Here is a 15,651-nt window from a genome sequence, read left to right as displayed (position 1 = left end):
AAATGTTTATTAGGTTCCTTTGGTCTACAGTGTAGGTTAAGTCCAATGTTTGTTTTCTGTCTAGATGATCCGTCCAATGGTGAATCTGGTGTGCTGAAGTCCCCAACTACTATTGTATTGGAGTCTGTTTCTCTATCTTTAACAATATTTACTTCATATATCTGGGTGCTCCAGTGTTAGGTACATATTTTCAATTGTTATATCCTTTTGCTGAATTGATCCCTTTATCATTTGATATTGACCTTCTTTGTCTCTTTTTATGGTTTTTTACAAAGTATATTTTGTCTAAAATAACTGCTTCCGTATGCTTTTAGTTTCCATTTACATGGGATTTTTCCTTTCCTTTACATTTAGTCTATTGTGCTTTTTTACAGGTGAAGTCGAGTTTCTTGTAGGTAGCATAGAATTGGGTCTTGATTTTTTACATCCATTCAGCCAGTGTCTAAGTTTTAATTGGAATTTAAACCATACACATTCAATGTTGTTAAGTGATATGTAAAGATTTATTCTTGTTATTCTGCTAATTATTTTCTGATTGTTTTGTACATCCTTTACTCCTTTCATCCTCTCTTGTTGTTTCCCTTGATTATTTGGTGTGTCTGTGGTTTTTTTTTTTTTTTTTTTTTTTTTTTTGGAGTAATAACCTTTGACTCCTTTCTTTTTCTCATCTACTCTAGATGTATCTTATCTGCTCTGCCAGGGAATTATATACTTTTGTGCATTTTCATCATAGTACATAGTATCCTTTCACTTTCAGATGTAGGGCTCCCTTAAGCATTTCTTATAGGATCCATCTAGTGGCAATGCATTCTCTCGATTTTTGCCTATCTGAGAAAGACTTTATTTCTACTTCATTTTTGAAGGATAGATTTGCTTGGGTGATGTATCCTCAGTCAGCATTTTTATTGGTTTAGCTGCACTTTGAATATATCACCATATTCCCTCCTGGCCTGTAAGGTGTTTGATGAGCAATCTGCCATTGGTCTGATGGGGATTCCATTATGTGTGACTTGATCCTTTCCTCTTGCTATTTTTTGACTTCTGTCTTTGATTTTTAACAATTTGACTACAAAGTGCCTTGGAGGAGACCTTTTTGGGTTGAATGTCTATGGGGTTCTTTGAGCTTCTGGTATCTTAATGTCTCTACTTCTTGCAAGAGTTGGGAAGCTTTCAGCTAGTATTTTCCTAAATAAGTTTTTTTTTATGCCTTTGCCCAACTCTTCTGAAATTTTCAAAATTCAAATATTTGGCTGCTTTACAGAGTTCCATGTCATTCAGGCTTTTTTATCCTTTGAAAAAAATTACTAGGTTATTTCCAAAGACCTGTCTTCAAGTTCAGAAATTATTTTTACCACTTAATCTAGTCTATTGTTGATGCTTTCTACTGTATTTTTTACTTCATTCACTGAACTCAGTTCCAAGATCTGTTGGCTTTTTAAAAAAAATATATTTCAGCTGAATTTCTCATTCAGATTATGAATTGTTTTCTTGATATCTCTGTATTGTTAAGCTGTCTTATATCTCACTGCATTTTTAAAATATCATTATTTTATTTTTCAGGCATTTCATTATTTCTTCTGTCCTTACGTTGATATCTGCACATCTGGTGTAACAGGTGCTTCTTCCAATTTTATGAATTGGCTGTAATAGGAACAAATTTTTTCTTCTGATGTACCTATAGTGTTGGCTGGATTGGGTAGGGTGCTCTGGCTTTGGTTCTGGGTGGGTGAAGTAGCATAGTCTTCACATTATTTATTTGGCTCTAGTCAGTGTCAGAGGTGTCTGTGAGTTCCTCAGTAGCTTAGGGTGTAGAGGCTGTGGTGAAGCTGTACTGGGTATGGAAATGCCAAGTAGGCTGGTTCATGGGCACCAGCTGTGGTGATGGCAGGCTGGGCACGCCAGTTCTTGGGTCTCCAGGTGGTATGCATGGTGCCAGCAGTATCAGTGGGCTACCCCTTGGGGTCCTGAGCTGTGCATGTGGGGGACAGTAGTGGTAGAGGCAGGGTGGAGGGGCCCATCCCTGGGCCCCTGAGAAGTGCCCACAGGTGCCAGGGGCAGGCAAAGAAGGTCCATTATTGAGCCCCTGAAAGGTGTGTGTGTGTGTGTGTGTCAGTAGCTGCAGGTATGGCCAGCCAATGCCTAGACCCCAACAGTGCCTGGAGATGGTGGCTGAGGGTAAGGCAGCACTTCTATCGTCAGGCCCTTGGATGTTGTGTGAGGGCCCTCACAGTTGTACTAAGTGGGGTAGGTCAATCTCTAGGTTCCTGAATGACATATACAGATGCCAGCAGCTGAGATGGTCCTGTGTTCAGGCCCTTGATGTTGTCACTGGTGATGGTGGACAGGGCATGTAAATGTCCATGTCCCTGGAAGGTGTGCTCAGGTAGGCCAGTCCTTAGCCTCCCTGAAGGCACGTGCAGCTGTACAGTGGTCCTGCTGCTGGACAATGAGTTGCTGTCAATGGTAATGTTCCTGTGCAGGCAACTCTGAGGCTATGGTGAGCACATGCTTCATCTCTCTTTACGATGGGTACAGCCTCCCTGGCATACCGCACTGCCCATTTCCCAGGGTGAATGACAATGTAAGAGATGCAGTTTTGAGGATCTAAGCTACATCTTGGGTGCAGTTAGTATTGCAACTTTGCAGCCCTCTGTGTGGACACGGAGGGTTGTCAATGGGGTCTGAGAGATGTGGAAATGCAGGAGCTACTGGGCCTCACTGCAGGATGTATTCTGATGGGGGCTGAGCTCTCAAAATGGCACTGTGTTGCAACTGCCCTGGGTCTTAGGGGGTGTGCAGAGGGAGTGTAAACTCCCTCTCTGAAACAATGCCATGGTGTGGACTTCAGGCAGCTCCCTATGCTAGTTTCACGGCCCATGAGGGCCAAGGGGCTCTCTCATGTAAGTAGGACTGCAGTAATCTTTGGTGCAAATGTGAACTATTGAGGATTTCTTGCTTACCTTTTCCCTGCAATGGGCAATTCCTCCTGGCTCTCAGGTGATCCTGGCTAGGCAGGCTACTTTGCTTCCCTCTCCTGTGTGTCAGAGGTTCCCTGTCACTTCCTTGCTGAATTCTTCTCTTCTCTTTTAAATGTCCTATTCATTGTGTGTTTATCTACTTGCTGATTTGGTCCTCTTTGTGGAAGACACCAGTGCCTCTGTCACTCTAGTCAGCCATTTTGAAGCTCCCTCCCTGTTTTCTTTTCTTTCTGTAGATCCAGATTCCTGTCTTATATTATTTTCCTTTTCTGTGAAGAACTTTTAACATGTCTCACAAGGCAGGTCTACTGGCAACAAATTCCACCAATTTTTGTTTGTGTGTGTGAAAGTCTTTATTTCTCTTAAACTTCTGAAGGATAACTTTGCTATAGACTTCTGGGTTGGTGGGTTTTTTCCTTTCAACACTTTAACCAAAATATTTCACTCCAGTTTCTTCTTGCTTACATGGTTTCTGAAGAGAAATACAACATATTTTTTACCTTGTTCCTCTGGGTTAAATGTGCTTTTTATGCTTTGTTTTTTAAAAGATTTTCTGATTATCTGCAGCGTGACTATGATACGTTTAAGTGTGGGTTTTTGGGTTATTTAACCTGCTAGGTGTTCTCTGAACTTTCTGGATCTGCGATTCGGTGGCTGTCATGAATTTTGGGAAACTATCAGCCATTATTTTTTCGGATATTTATTTCTTCTGTTTTCTCTCTTTATTCCCATCACGTCTTAAATACTGTTCTTTAGTTCCTTTTTCCCATCACTTTTCAGTTTTTGAAGTTTCTATTGACATATCTTCAAGATCACTCATTTTTTTCTCATGTATAATCTACTGATAAGACCAAAGGCATTCTTTATTTCTGTTGCAATGCATTTGATTTCCAGCACTCCTGTTTAATTCTTTCTCATAAGGTTTCCTAAGGTTTCCATCTCTGTGCTTACATTTCCATCTGTTCTTGTACATTACACACTTTTTCCATATACTTTTCCCTTAGTATATTAATTACAGTTATTTTAAAGTTCTGGTATAATACTTCCAAAATTTCTTCCATATCTGGGTCTGGTTCTCCTCCTTGCTTTGTTTCTTCAAACTGTGTTTCCGCCTTTTTTTTGCTAAATGCTGGATATGATATACTGGGTAAAAGAAATAAATATGCCTTTGGTGTGAAGTTTTATGTAGACCTGGCAAGGCATAAGGCTATGTTTAATGTTTGTGTAAACACTCTGTAGGTATCAGAGGTTATAATTTTCTCCATCTTTGTTTTTCACATCCCTGCTGTCTTTGGGTTTCCCTAAGGGACTCCTAAATAATCTGAGCCTTACAGTTATTTTAGTTGTGATTCCCTGTTATTATTTATGAGCCATGTTGACGTGGCAGTAAGGTGTAGGATAGGGAGGAATCATTCTTTCATCCTGTAATTAGGTCTTTGTGGTTTAGTGGTCTGTGCCTCTTGGCTGTAATCTTCGGTGCTTCTCAGGTCAACCCCTCCTTAAGTGAGATAAGAAAGCAGGAGGGGTCTAAATTGGGTATTTCCATTCTCCCACTTTGGTTAAACTCTGATAAAACCCACATTGGTTAGATGCTGGTAAAATAGTTTGCCCTGGGGGCAAATCTTTGTTAAAAAGACTGGAAAACTCTGATCATCTTTAAAAAATTCCATACAAGAAAAATTCATAAGTAATAATTTTTAATAAGTAATTTTGAAATAAACTATTTTGGTGTCTTCCGGTAGGTTCTCACCAAGTGGGATAAAGTATAAAGTTTATCTCACAAGTAAAATGACAACATTAAAATAGTTCAACAGCCACTGTCTTTAATATAAATTATTATATTTGATAATACAGTGGTAAACATAAAAGTATCAATGGATGTTCTTACCATGGAAAGGTATTCATTCGTACCCTGTTCTTATAAATCAGAATTCCTCCTGACATCACTCCAATCATAATTTCATTGTTACTCTGATCCTTCAAAAAAATGAATAAAAACATGATAAATCTAAATTAATGGGCTTTGTTAGAGATATATTTTAAAAATAGGATTCTTTTTTAAACTAAACATGGCATTTTCAAAGGTTGCAAAGAACTGAATACTAATTAGAAACTCAAATGGTAATTATTACAAAATAAAAATAAAGAACAAATTTTAAATCAAACTGAAATGTCTTACTAAAATTCTTTAATCTAAAGCAAAATGGATCTCAGGATTTCCCACAATTTATGACTAGAACTGACTCTTTGGAATAGGAACCTAGAATTCAGAAATCAGAAACCTTTGTCTTTGGTAGCATGATGACTTAGTATTCATTTTACCATTCCTAAAACTATTACAATCCATTTACTAAGTAACTGTGATGCTAACATCATAAACATGAATAAAACATGTAGGAATTCAGAGTTTGGTGAAAGGGAACCCAATAAAGCGATATTTACAACATATGAGAAGTCCTATAACTAATATGATACATTAGAAACATCATGACAGTGTACAATAGAGAATAATTCTTAGAGAGTTTAGAAGACCCCAGAGAAGAACATTTGAATTGTACCTTGAAGAATGAGTGAGAGTTTGCATACTAAATGACCCAATTTGAATAGCTAACCTACACTAATGAGAGAATAGGTAGAATAAAAATACATTTCTTAGATGCTAATTTACCTTGAAACCATTTTGCTTTATTTAAAAGATTCTACAAGTAACCTAGTACAGAAGGCACACTTTTACCACCTACCATTCATTTAATGAGAAGACAGAACTTATTAAATAAAATATAAGCTAGATTTTAACATTGTCTTCCTATAACAAATACTTTATAGTATCAATAACTTCTAATGAAATAAAATCTTATTAATCTGTTAGGTAAGATAATACATAAATGGTCAAATGCAACAGTGTATATTAATTTGTGTGGCTGCTTTTGACTTGCAATAATCAACATTATTTCAGTACACCATTATCAGAGTATTAAAAAGCATGTTTTAAAGGACATCAATTAGAAGTTTGGATCAAGATGTAAGACTGAGCCTAAATGATGCAAGAGTAAATATATACTCCTACTAGCCTATCTGCTCCCAACCTCATAAAACATTATAGAAGATATACATTAGGGAAGAAATACATAAAGCAAAAGAATCTGTAATATTTAAAAACAATCTATAACATAGGAACATATGTTATCAATGGACCAGACATCTTGAGGAATCCTTAAAGACATAAAGTGCTAAGACTAGATTTACTGAGAGGAAAAAAAAAAATTCATAAAACCACAGCCCAAACTATGTAGGAAAGTGACTGCTCTATGTGGAGGTAAAAACAGAAACGAAATTTTCAGGTACGAGTTCAGTTACCATAGATAAAAGAATTGAGAGGGGCCTGCAAATTACTGTCAGGATAATCAGGTAGGGAGCAGCTGTGGTAATTAACTCCTAACAGTCCCACAATCCCACTCCACCTGGATTCAACTATAGGAAATGAAAGTGCGAAGCCTGTCTAAAACAGCAATTGTGGACAGTAGGTCCAAAAATTTAGAATTAAGGGTAATCCTCAGAAGGGATGAATAGAGAACCCCAAACTGAAAGAGGCAAACTATAGGCACACTGTAACTGGCTTTGTATTCCTTCCCACCTTAACCATCACGTAAGGCAGGCTAGAGTAAAGAGTAATAGCATTCGCAACCAAGTGAACCAGAAATCACAAATACAAAAGAGGGTACAGAACCAAAAAATCACCAAGTGTTTGTGGAAAGCTAATACCATTAGAGAGATATATACCAAACCCAATAAACAGAGAAGCCAATTAAGATACAATCGTAGTAGAAAAACAAGTTTAAGAAACAACATATTCAGAAATATGTAGGAACTCAAGTTTTAAATTATAGATATCTAGACTGAAGTGGTAGTTCCCAAGGCATTCCTAGAGGTGGGTAAGATAAATGAGAGAACAAGTATTATAGCCTTCATGGACACAAATGTTATTAACTCCAATGTCTAGAAAAATACACTTTGATCATCTTAATTTAAAATACCTTATTTTGCTTTTCTTCATATCACTTATTAATACTGTACTATAAATTTAATAAATAAATTATTCACTAGAACTATTTATTGGATTCTTAGGCATAGAAAAAAGTACCTTGTAGGCATAGAAAAAAGTACCTTGTACTCTTTTGTGGCATGAATGGTTCCCTATTATCGTCTGTATGAAAATATCTTAGCTGTTCAGCTTGGGATCCAAGGCCTTTATACAACCATTCTCATTTAATCTCTCCTCCCTAACTGGTAAAAATCTTCTACTCTAGCTAGGTCATTTTTATGACGTGTTTTGTGTGCCCACAACTCCGTGTTAAACCTGTTCTCGTATCTCTGTTCGTATCTTCCTGCCAAATCAAGCCAAACCAAACCAAAGTCTAGATTACATCCATCTTCTCAGTAAACACTTTATTAGCCCACATCTACATATTTCTCTCATATTTATCTGTTTCTTAAACTGCGTATCTGAAAAACCTAATTATTGTAGAGATAAGGGCTGATATTGTTCATAACAGTGTCTTTCCAACTACGTGTGGAAAAGGACCAGTTATGTTTTGTGTTTTTGTTGTTGAAGTTTCCAATCTGTCAGCTAATGATGCTTTTGCAAATCACACTAACATGCTTTATGTCAGACTGCTATAAAAGTAGATAAATCTTACACTTAATTTCTGTATGTGTCTCTTCATGGACCAACTACAGTTTACAGACTGGCAACAGTCTTTGGATCATACTTGGAACATCAATGAACAATTATATCATTTCACACTCCTCCAAAGAGCCTACTTCTCAAATACGTTATTTGATTTCTGATGGTAATTTTATGCTTACACTTAGCCAGTCATATTACTAGAGAATGTTTGATATATAATCAGATTATAAAGATTTGTGATGAGCTTTAACTATGTAGTTACCTTTGGAACTAAGATTAAATGATAATTAAAGGGGAGAATTTATAATATGCAGTGGCTATATGATTTGAAAATGTAAATTCAGAGCAACTATGAAAAAAGAAAAAGATTTTTCTTTTTCTACATTTTTAAATTTAAAATAAAATTTAAATTTATAATACAAATAAAATAAATTTAAAATACAAATTTTAAAAGTTAAAAATTTTCATTGTTCTAGTAATAACTGATATGGTAATTATAAGTACTATTTTTAATTACAGGATAGCATGAAGCAAATAAATAATTATAGGATATGTGAATTGTAGAATTCCTTGAGCTCTAAGTACCAAAACATTCTGTGTATCTCAATATAGGTATAGAAACTAGTATAAATTCCCAACTCTGTTCACTTAAAAACCCTAGAAACAATGACCAACCCAGTAGGAATAAGCATCCTTAGCACCCACACTGAGATTTTTGAAATATCATTTTCCATTAAAAGGGCTTCTTGGAGAAATGGCTCATTTCATGTCTGTGGCAAAACATCTTAAAAATACTAGATAGCATAAAAGCTATCAAAGACTAGACCAAGATCATGTCAAAAGGACTTAGGAGGCTGGGTGCAGTGGCTCATGCCTGTAATCCCAGCACTTTGGGAGGCTGAGGCAGGCAGATCACTTGAAGTCAGGAGTTTGAGACCAGCCTGGCCAACATGGTGAAACCCCGTCTCTATCAAAAATAAACAAACAAACAAAAACAAAAATTAGCTGGGTGTGGTCGTGTGCACCTTTAGTCTAGCTACTTAAGAGGCTGAGGTGGGAGAATCTCTTGAACCCAGGAGGCAGAGGTTGCAGTGAGCCGACATTGCCCCACTATACTTCAGCCTGGGTAACAGAGTAAGACCCTGTTTCAAAAACAAAAAAAAAAGACTTACGAGCCAAAAGAAGACCACCTCCACTGGTGACTAAAGATGGGCTAATTTGAGCTTCAATAAGGAGAATAATTATACTGTATTAAATCTTATCAGTAATATCTAATCTACCGCTTCATATTCATTATCTAGAAAACCAGGTAAATAAAGGAAAGAATCAAACATTCTTTTTCATGCATTTTCTATATGAACTATACCACTGGGTAACTGAACAGTAAAAGAAAGAAAAGGACCCCTTATAAAATCATTCCAGCAAATAAAAAACAAAAATATATTAGGGTATCTCCATTTTGCAGCTTCCAATAAATTAATGGACCTAGGCATCCAGCACAAATGGCTGCTAGCACAGAATAAGAGCAAAACCCAGGCATTATGCACCGCCTGAAAAAAGAACGTAAGAGATTAATCTTGAATCTGAACATGCTGCTAGATCAAGCTGCCAATCTGCAGGAGATAGAGAGGAGAGCAAATCATGTTGAATTACATTATGAATATGTGATCAAGTAAAATCCAGACTGTAAGAAACTACAGGTAAAATAATCCAGTGCTTTACAGGTAAATTCTAAGCACAAGAGAAGCAGCAACAACCTGTAGATTAAAGACAGAGACCTTAGTTACCGTGAGTCAAATAAAATACACCAAACAGCAAGATCAAGCTACAGTTTCTAGCAAGGCACACTTGGGGTAATAAAAATTATTTTAAAAAAAAATACTATGTAGGAAGGAGCTCTTATTGGGAAAAGGTTTCCAGAGTAGCTGGCAACATTCTACTACTTGAACTGGGTGGTAGTTACAAGGATGTTTGCCTTACAGTAATTCAGTAAGATATACATACCTATCTGTGTTTTATTTTACAACCGTATGTTTAAAAAGAGCAGGAAAAAACGATACTTAAATTGAATATGAACAGATGTTCTAACATTTTCTGAACATACCCTAATTGTTCCTTTCACTTTCTCTTGTGATGTGCCATCCCCTCCTTTATTTCTTGAGACAGAGTCTTGCTCTTGTCGCCCAGTCTGCAGTGCAGTGGTGTGATCTCGGCTCACTGTAACCTCCGCTCCCAGGTTCAAGCAATTCTCCTGCCTCAGCCTCCTGAGTAGCTGGGATTACAGGTGCCCACCATCACCCTCAGCTAATTTTTGTACTTTTAGAGATGGGGTTTTGCCATGTTGGCCAGGCTGGTCTCAAACTCCTGACCTCAGGTGATCCACCCACCTCCGCCTCCCAACATCCCCTCCTTTCTTTGGAGACTACTATACTATACACAAACTAATTACCTAGGGTACTTAAATATTCTGACCTCTCTATTATCACATGTTAACAGTACAATAACCCAAACCCACTCAATGTTATGACGTACATAAGAACAACATTAATTTTAAGTAGTGGAGACAGCTGTTAATTTTCTTAATTACTTTTAATTATAAAACAATTTCAAAACAATATATAACAATTTCAAATATCAAATAAGAAGTCAAAGACTCCCCCTGTCACCTTCCCTGCTTCCCTCCCTCATTCCCAGAGATAACCACTATTAACACTTTGGTGTATATTTTCCTATATCTTTACACAACTTTTTCTAACACATCTATAAATATTTTAAAGAATGGAGTTTCGGTAATGGAAGTGAGAAAAGATTATATTCATATTAATATTTGCCCCCCCAAAAGATTTGTACAAATTTATATTTCAACAATGTATTAGTGTCCACTTTACCATACTCAGACAAAAAATGGATATTTTTAATCCTTTGAACTTTTGCTAATCCGATAAAATTGGTATCTCCTGGTTTTCATTATTAGCAACAAGTACGTAATATTGGTCACCTATATTTCTCCTGTGAAATGTTTATTATATCTGTATGCCATATGTTTCTACTTACAAGTTTAAAAAAATTATTCCTTTGGGGAACTCTTTATAAAACATGAATATTAAAAAATTTTCTGTAACATATGTTGAAATTATTTTCTTTTATCCTGTAGCAGTATATTCTTTTCCAATATATCATTTGCTTAAAATTTTCATGCCTATTTTTAATGTAGTTAGGCATAAAGGCTTATACATTCATTAATGATGAAAAAAATGTTTGTATGCTTTACATAGGCCTAATGGAGTATGAGAATGCAAACAAATTATTCAGTGAAAATGAAAACAATTAGTGACCTATTTATGCTTTCACAAAGATGCTTGATATAGAAAGACAGTTGACTAAAAATAAAATGATGCTATGTCACAATGAGTGAAAGCACACATCAGAATTATGGAAAACCACTATGTGATTTGAGTACAGTAGAGTGATATGGATAAAGTCATATGTATAGCTCCAATCTCAGAAAAGAGTTCCTTTCTCTGTGCCAAGAGATTACATTTGTAAATTATTTGATCATTTTAATGGATCTGTCAAAAAGTCTTCAAATACATTCAGGTTAAAAATGAGGTTTTGGAAAGAAGTTATAAATTGGCTCTTAATACAGAAATAGTGATTATATGTCCCTGTTACTTAACTTTTCCGTGTCTCATTTTCCTCATCTGTAAAGTGGAGATAATAATACTCCTGTCTCACAAGGCTGTTTTAAGGATTAAATGGGATTAATATACATAAAGCCCTAAGAAGTATGGCTGGGACGTAGTAAATGCTATATAGGTGTTTCCTGTTATTATCATCTGTGTCCTGCAGAGCAAAAGCCCTCAAAATTACTGTTCTCAGTTTTGGGTATTCTCTCATCACTCTTTGGCCATCACTGCACCTCCAAAACTGCTCCTGAAAAGTCACCAGTGACCTCCACTTTTCTAATCCAGTTCTCTGTCCTCATTTTATTTGACCTAACAGCATCATCCAACAAAGCTGACTGCTCCTGATTTACTTGGCTTCAGAGACACATATTTGTGTCTTTGATAGAAAGAAAGGCTCTCCTTTCTGAATGGCTGCTCCTTCTTGGTCTCCTTTCCTGGTTCTTCTTCATCTCTTCAAATTCTAAACATTGAAGTGTTCCAACTTTGAGGACCTATTCTCTTCAATACCTACTAAATTTACTCCCTCAGCGCTCTCATCTCATGATTTTAACTATTAACTATAAGCTAACAATTCCCAAATGTATTATTTCTAGTCCAGACTTTTCCTCTCACCTCCAGGTCCATAAATTGAAATGCCTGGCCCTCTTTCATGAGGATTTACATCTCTTCAAATTTAATATATCCCAAGATAAATTCTTGACTTACACTCCTACTAAATCTGCTTCTCCCAGGTCTTTCCCAACTTAGTAAAAGTTCAGGCCAAAAGCTTTGAAATAATTACCAAATCCTTTTTTTCTCACACCCATAGCCAGTACACATCAGTAAAAGCTGTCACTTCCATATTCAAAATATATTCAAAATCTGATTACTGTCCACCACCCCAACACTATAAGAACCATTACCTTTCCCCTGGATCACTAACAGTCTCTTCCCTTAGTATCTTATAGTATACTCTCAAAACAAAAGTCATTGTTATATTTTAAAAACGTAAATCACAACAAGTCTTTTATTGCTTCAAAACTCTCTAATGGTTTTGATTATAATTAAAAACCAAAGTCCTTAAAATGTTTTATAAAGATGTGGTGGCTCATGTCTGCAGTCCCAGCACTTTGGGAGGCCAAGGCAGGTAGGATTGCTTGAGCTGAGACGGTTGAGACCAGCCTGAGCAACAGAGCAAGACTCCATCTCCACTTAAAAAAAAAAAAAAATTCAGCCAGCATGGTGACACGTGCCTGTGGTCCCAGCTACGTGGAAGGCTGAGGTGGGTGGGTCACTTGAGCCCGAGACCAAGGCTGCAGTGAGCTGAGATGGCACCAATGCACTCCAACCTGAATGACAGAGCAAGACTCTGCCAAGAAAGAAAGAAGAAAGAGAGAGAGAGAGAGAGAAAGAAAGAGGCTTATAAGTTCTTGTCTGCTTAGATCTCGTCTCCTAATACTCTCCTCTCCTTGCTCGCACTACACAAGCCATACTAAACTCTTAGCTATTATTGGAACTGCTATATATACTATTTCACTGCTCTTTCCTCTGCTTAGAATAATCTCCTCCCAGATGTTTACATGGCTCTTTCAGATCTGTTTACCTTCTCAGTGAGACCTTCCCTGATACCTCATTTGTTTAATTCCCCTTTCTCAGCTTAACTTTTCTTCATAGCGTCTAGCAATCTCTGACATATTACCTACTTAATTTTTTAAAAGAACTGAAGTACTATATAGTAAAATGCACAATTCTTAAATGTACAACTCAAAATTTTACACACATACATACATGTTCTTATTTACACTCCAACATAACCATCACAAACTAATATATAGAACATTTTGAAAAACCCAGAAAGCTCCCTCATGAGTCTCCCAGTTAATAAACATTCCTCCAGAATTGACTGCTATTCTGACTTCTATCAATAAAGATTGGTATTTTGCCAGTTACTGAACCTCAATGGAATCAAATAGTACATACTCTGATATACCCATAATTGTTCATTTAGAGTTTTGTTTCTTGCCCCCCAGAATGCAAGCTTTGGGAGGGTTGAATTTTATCTACTTTACTCACTGCTATATCTGCGATGTCTATAAATGAGACCATATTACTGCATGCAGCCAGAATCGAAGTCTATGGACCCTACTCAACCCAAACCATAGATAAATTTTCAGGAAAAAGTCCTCCCCTACAAAAGCAAATTCAAATATAAGAAGCAGCAACTATTGCATCAGATGCACAGATACAATGTAAGCACACAGGAAACATGAAATAGCAAGAAAATATGGCATCTCCAAACGAATACAATAATTCTCCAGCAATAGATCTTAATCAAAAAGAAAATTTCAAAATCCCAGCATGAAATAAAGAATTCAAATTATTAACTTTAAAGCTCAGTGAGACACAAGAGAATTCTGAAAAACAACACAAATAAGTCAGGAAAGCTATTCACAGTATGAATGAGAAATTTACCAAAGAGATACTTTTTTAAAGAACCTAATAAAAATTCTGAAGCTGGTTCATGTTTGTCATCCCAGCTCTTTGGGAGGCCAAGGTGGGTGGATCACCTGAGGTCAGGAGTTCGAGACCAGCCTGTCCAATGTGGTGAAACCCCCTCTCTACTAAAAATGCAAAAATTAGCCAGGCATGGTGCCGTGTGCCAGTAATCCCAGCTACTCGGGAGGCTGGGGCACGAGAATCGCTTGAATCTGGGAGGTGGAGGTAGCAGTGAGCTGAGATCACACCACTGCACTCCAAGCTGGGCAAGAGAGCAAGACTCTGTCTCAAAAAAAAAAAAAAAAAAAAAAAATCTGAAACTGGAGAATTCACTTAAAAGAATTCAAAATACATTTTAAAACTTCAACAACAGACTACATCAGTCCGAAGAATGAATCTTGGAACTTAAAGACAGGTCTTTCGGAATAATCCAGTCAAACAAAAATAAAGAAAAGAGATGAAAAAAGAATGAGCAAAACCTTCCTGAAATTTGAGGCAAGATAAGGTGACCAAATTTACATATTATTTGTATCTCCAAGGGCAAAGAAACAAAGAAAGGTTTAGACATTCAGATTCAGGAAGCTCAATGATCTCCAAGCAGATATAACGTAAAGAGGTGTTCTCCATGGCACCATTATAATCAGACTGTCTAAAGTCAAACTTCAGGAGCAAATCTTAAAAGTAGCAAAAGTGTCTCATCACCTACAAAGAAAACCCCACCAGTCTAACAGTGAATTTCTCAGCAGAAACTTTACAGGCCAGAAGACAATGGAATGATATATTGAAAGTGCTGAAAGAAAAAACCTGCCACTCAAGAATATGATATCTATCAAAATTATCACTTATAAATGAAAGGGAAATGAAATCATTCACAGACAAATAAATCCTGTGGGAATTCTATACCACTAGATCGGTTCTACAAGATATGCTCAAGGGAGTCCTAAACTTGGAAGTGAAATGATGATATTTACCATCATGAAAACACACAAAAGTATAAAACTTAATGGGTAAAGAAATATAAAGGAGGAAGAGAAAGGACTCAAACAGTATCACTACAGAAACCCGTCAAAACAACAAACTATAAGAGAAAAAGAAAGAAACACAGAATACATATAATAATCAGAAAACAATTAACCATATGAAAAGAACAAAACCTCATATACCAACAACTTTGAATGTAAATAGATCAAATTCTCCTCTTAAAAGATACAAAATGGCTGAATAGATTAAAATACATAATATAACTATATGTTGCTTAAAAGAAACTCAGTTTTTCATTAAAAACATGTATAGACTGAAAATAGAGGGATGGAAAAAAATACTCCACACAAACGAAAACCAAAAGTTAGGAGTACCCAAACTTATATCAGATAAAACAGATTTTAATTATTTCAAGAACAGTTAAAAAAAAAAAAAGACAAAGAAGGTCATTATATAATGATAAAGAGATCAACCCAGTAAGAGGACATAACTATTCCAAATATATATGCACCAAACATTGGAGTACCCAGATTCATAAAACAAATATTACTAGATCTAAAGAGAGATATAGACTGTAATACAATAATAGTGGGGGACTAACACCTCACTCTCAGCATGAGACAGATCTAGAAAGAAAATAAAGAAACATTGGACTTAAACTGAACATTAGATCAAATGGACCAAACAGACACTTAGAGAACATTCTACTGAACAATGCAGAATATGCATTATTTTCATAAGCACATGGAACATCTTCCAAGACAGGCCATATGTTTGGTCACAAAACAAGTCTCAACAAATCAGTTAAACAATATGCTTCTAAATGACCATTGGGTCAATTAAG

At 36.2% G+C, this 15,651-nt stretch overlaps 1 protein-coding gene across 2 annotated transcripts in view; it reads right to left on the bottom strand.

Annotated features, from left to right (window-relative positions):
* Positions 1 to 15,651, bottom strand: part of LOC112617170 (tyrosine-protein phosphatase non-receptor type 4) — a 230,589-nt gene that overhangs the window by 79,505 nt on the left and 135,433 nt on the right. For both annotated transcript variants that reach the window (XM_025373929.1, XM_025373930.1), the window contains one exon: positions 4,867 to 4,955. In XM_025373929.1, the coding sequence (XP_025229714.1) occupies positions 4,867 to 4,955 (89 nt within the window). The remainder of the gene's footprint in view (positions 1 to 4,866; positions 4,956 to 15,651) is intronic.

Source organism: Theropithecus gelada, unplaced genomic scaffold, assembly GCF_003255815.1.
Source record: "Theropithecus gelada isolate Dixy unplaced genomic scaffold, Tgel_1.0 HiC_scaffold_15884, whole genome shotgun sequence".
NCBI classification, from domain to species: domain Eukaryota; kingdom Metazoa; phylum Chordata; class Mammalia; order Primates; family Cercopithecidae; genus Theropithecus; species Theropithecus gelada.
The sequence above is the reverse complement of the archived record's forward strand: the minus strand, read 5'-3'. Positions and strand labels throughout refer to the sequence as shown.